General features: G+C 39.8%; 1 protein-coding gene across 1 annotated transcript in view; it reads right to left on the bottom strand.

Moving 5' to 3' along the window:
• Positions 1-4,095, bottom strand: part of daxx (death-domain associated protein) — a 15,658-nt gene that overhangs the window by 2,971 nt on the left and 8,592 nt on the right. Inside the window, exons 8-10 of the mRNA XM_015377858.1 lie at positions 2,191-2,206; positions 1,589-2,126; positions 1,307-1,445 (exon numbers count right to left, since the gene is read on the bottom strand). Of these exons, the coding sequence (XP_015233344.1) occupies positions 1,307-1,445; positions 1,589-2,126; positions 2,191-2,206 (693 nt within the window). The remainder of the gene's footprint in view (positions 1-1,306; positions 1,446-1,588; positions 2,127-2,190; positions 2,207-4,095) is intronic.

Genomic DNA, 4,095 nt, shown 5'->3' with positions numbered 1-4,095 from the left:
AACTCCCAGTAAACATTATGGGCAGCTTTCTGACTTTTTATACTTTTTATTCTGCATCATAACAGCGATGAGAAAACCTCTGAATGTCAGCAGGTTTGAATTTGGGAAAATGGAAAAAGATTTAGAAATGTAAAAAAAAAAAAGGGAGCAGATAAATAAGAGGCCTAAAGAGGCGGGCTCACTAACGCATCACTTCTTAATGAGATTATAATAATTTAAAGTTGATCAGTTTACATTTTTAGAAATAATGAATCCTAAATATAAATGATCTTCAAACATGTTTCTGTAAAGTCTGATCAGGGTAAATCAGTCTGCTGGCATTTAGTGCCTCCTTCAGTGACTCAGCAGCTGTTTATCAGCAGAAACAGAAGCAGTCGACAGTCTGGGTCGATAAACTGGCCTCTATGAGGTTCTAGCAACAGAAACTAAAGAGCAACAACAAACATGGCGGCTGTGAAACTGACAAAAATAACCAGAGGAGGGACGGCTACTCTTTCAATTTTTATTCTGGTTCAAATTAACTGTTTATTTTTGTTAAATTGTAAATTTTAAAATGCTTTTGTTTAATTTTGGTTTAATTTACACACAATCACACAAATTAATAATTCAGAGCAAAGAAGAACTTGTCTTAAAGCATGTTAGATTGTTCCGTCCATTTACTGGAAGGGAGAACGAGTTAAAACAGGAAGTAGATTCTGCGTCTGAACCACAACCAAACCCACAGGAAACGCTCCTCCTATTAGCATCTATCTGGGTCTGTTTAATTCAGGCAAAGGATCTGAGGAGTTTATCAAGTGATAATAATAAAAGGCTGTTTTGGTTCTCGCCTCATAAACGAACAGCTCTATAGTTCATTTTAGAACCGGCTGCCTGATTGGTGGGGCTGTTTCTGTACGGCTGCTTCCTGATCTGAACCTTCAGTTAATCGCTGGGTTCACATGGAAATGAATCACATTTAAACTTGTGAACCTAAATAAGTCATTTTTTCTTAAAATGAGTGCATTTTTTCTTGAATTAAGGATTGAAGTGAGACACTTTGCCAATGGAACAAGACAATTTACACTTTAAACAAGAAAAAACAATTGCATTGTCTTATTTCAAGTGCATTTTATCTAATTATCTTATTTTAAGAGTAAAAATACTAATTCCATTGGCAAACTATCTTACGGTATTTACCTGCTCAAATTAAGGGAAAATACACTTAATTTAAGACATTTTTACTCATTTTGAGATCGTTTTTGCAGTGTGCTGCTTTGTTTCCTGTTGTCTAATCAAAAAGCTCATTCTAGCAGCTCTATTTCTGCACCTTGTTCTTCTTAGGAGGCGGCGTGGACTCTAAGCTGATGATGGGGTTCTTGGTCGGCGTTTCAAAGACGGACGATTCCATTTTTTCTGGAGAACTGCAGCAAATGACGCCCATGTCCAGAGAGATGTCTGCGTCGCTGCTGAGGATGATGAAGAGGAAACAGGAAATGATAAGGAATGAAAGAAGAAAACATTCCAAGTTAAAATCATGTTAGAGTAAATCTGACAGATTATGTTTAGTTCTCGTCGGGTTGAGGAGCTTTAGATGAGCTCAAACGTCTACCTGTCAAAACTGATCTTCTGTTTTATATTTCTAGAGTTCGTTGACCTCGTTTCCTCCCTCTTCCTCTTCTGGCTCCTGGTGGTCCTGGGGCTGGGGGGCGGGGACGTCCCGTTGGTGGTCTGGGTGTCACTCTGTCCCACTGTGACGGTTTTCTGCTCTGGGGAAGGATTCCCATTGGTGGAAGCCGATGGGATGACCTCCGTAGCTTTTTCTTTGACCTTTACAAGAACAACGGACAGCTGACTGGAGGAGGTGACAGACTGCTGCGAAGCTGCTGGGCTCCCATTGGTCGACGGCTGCGGCTCGTTGGTCTGCATGGCCTCCGATTGGCTGGGGCTGTCTCTTGGGGAGGGGATGTCGGTCATGGGGGAGATCTGGGTCTCATCGGAGTCAGGATCACCTTCATCCTTCAGGTCTTCTCCATCAGCTTCAGGGACGCTTTCTGACTGATCGTACGTCTGGTCCTCCTTGTTGTCGCCATCATCGTAGGCTTCATCCGCCTCGTTATCGTTTTCATCCTCGTTATCGTCATCATCATCTACAGAGAAGCATTTCGAAAAGATAAACACCTTTTAGAGCTTCAAACTTTTTCTCTTTACTACCTGAAGCTATGAAGCGCTTTATGTGACCAACAGGAAGAAGGAAATCTGGCTAATTTATAACAAAAACCCTAAACTCTGATAGCCCTAAAGTCAAAACAGACCAAACATCTAACTCTAGATGTCGCCTAATTACCATATAAAATCCAGATGTTTTTCATTTAGTGCAGCTTTTCTGCTTCTGGCCTCAGAGGTTTGGTAGAGACATCAGAGAAGCAGCAAAGAGCCAAAGATCCACGGCTCAGTTTGGATCTTCTTCCTTTCTATATATTCCAACGATTGGAAGAAGCAAAAGCTATCGTTGAATTAAAGTCATTAGACGCTGTTAGCAGTGGGCCGTACTGCTTCCCTTGTAAAGGGCTGAACGCAGGGCAGTTCTTGAACGCATCATCCCAACAGGAAGACATTTTGGTGACATTTCGTCATCAGAAGGAACAGAGAGGCTGGTTAGAATCGGAGGGAAATATCCTGGAAGAAAAGCTGAGTAGCTGCAGGATGGAGCCTGATGATCACCGTCTATCCAACCATCAACCCAGAACATACAGGCAGAGCTACATGGAACGGTTTAGATTAATTCAATTTAATTCAGTTTATTTCTATAGCGCCAAATTCACAACAGATGTCATCTCAAGGCACTTTACAGTTCAACCAGAACCAGAAGTTTTCTATCCAAGGAAAACCAGTTAATTGCATCGACTCATTGACTCAAATGCAATCCCTCACACTAAGCATGCTTGTAGCGACAGTGGAGAGGAAAAACTCCCTTTTAACAGGAAGGAACCTCCAGCAGAACCAGGCTCAGTGTGAGCGGCCATCTGCTGAGGCCCACTGGGGTTCAAGGATTAAAGGATAGTGATGTGCTAGAATGGCCTAGTCAAAGGCCACTAAAACCTGAAGTTTTAATGTTTCTAGATGTCCTTCGTCCAACCTGAGGAAATCTGGAGCTTTTTTTTTAATTTTTCTCTTACTTCAAAGTTAGTCACCTTGTGTTGTTCCCATAAAATCAGATGAAATGTTGGTGGAAATATTGTATAAATATTTCTCCAAAAGTGGAGTCAGAAAAATCCATTTCATGTACAATCCGTTCATTATATTTTATATACTTTAACATTTTTCACTCCGGCCTCAAAGCTGCAAGGGTATACAGTGTCTGGGTGAGAGGAGTCATTTTTTTTGTTTGTTTTTTGTTTTTTTTTAGGGATTATTCAGAACACAATTGTTCCCCTCACAGGTGGGACTCTTTCCCATGAATGATTCAACATTTTACTCTTTTCTCTTATTGTCTACTGTTTAGATTAACTGCATGTGGAAACCTTCACAGGTTTTCTTCATGTTTTAACTCAATGGAAGAAACTTTGTCTAGATGAGAACAGAGCAGAGCATCGAGCAGCTGCGTTATTATTGTCCTGTCTCTAATCTTTGCAAAGACAAAGAGCCAATTGAGTGAATTACCATCGATCTCCTTTGTTTACCTGGATTACATAGATAAATACTTCTTACCAACGACAAAAGAAAAGAAAAATTAATATTCCTGCGAGGAAAAAACAGGTTTGACCGTTCTTCCTAAAGTTCTGCTGGTTGTGAAACTATGTTGGTTAATATATTTGTCTTTAAACATAGATCTATAGATCTAGAACCAGCTTTTAGAAACCAGCTCAGATACCTAAAGACACGGAAACTAACTATCTACTTTACTACTTTATGCATCTTTGCATCAAGCTAAAAAGTTAATAAACTAAGCTTTCATGCAGCCAAAGCTGGATTTAGAGAAAATCATTCATTTTAGACTAATGCATTAAAACAATTAATTTAAAAGTCAACTGGTTGCTCACATCTGTTTTATTTTAAACCTCTTTAAGTCTTATTTTCTCTGAATGAAGGAAACTGCTGGATCCAATCTTTGCATCA

This window comes from Cyprinodon variegatus, unplaced genomic scaffold (assembly GCF_000732505.1).
Source record: "Cyprinodon variegatus isolate N-32 unplaced genomic scaffold, C_variegatus-1.0 Scaffold160, whole genome shotgun sequence".
Taxonomy (NCBI): Eukaryota; Metazoa; Chordata; class Actinopteri; order Cyprinodontiformes; family Cyprinodontidae; genus Cyprinodon; species Cyprinodon variegatus.
Note: the sequence above shows the minus strand (reverse complement) of the source record. Positions and strands in the feature narration are given on the sequence as shown.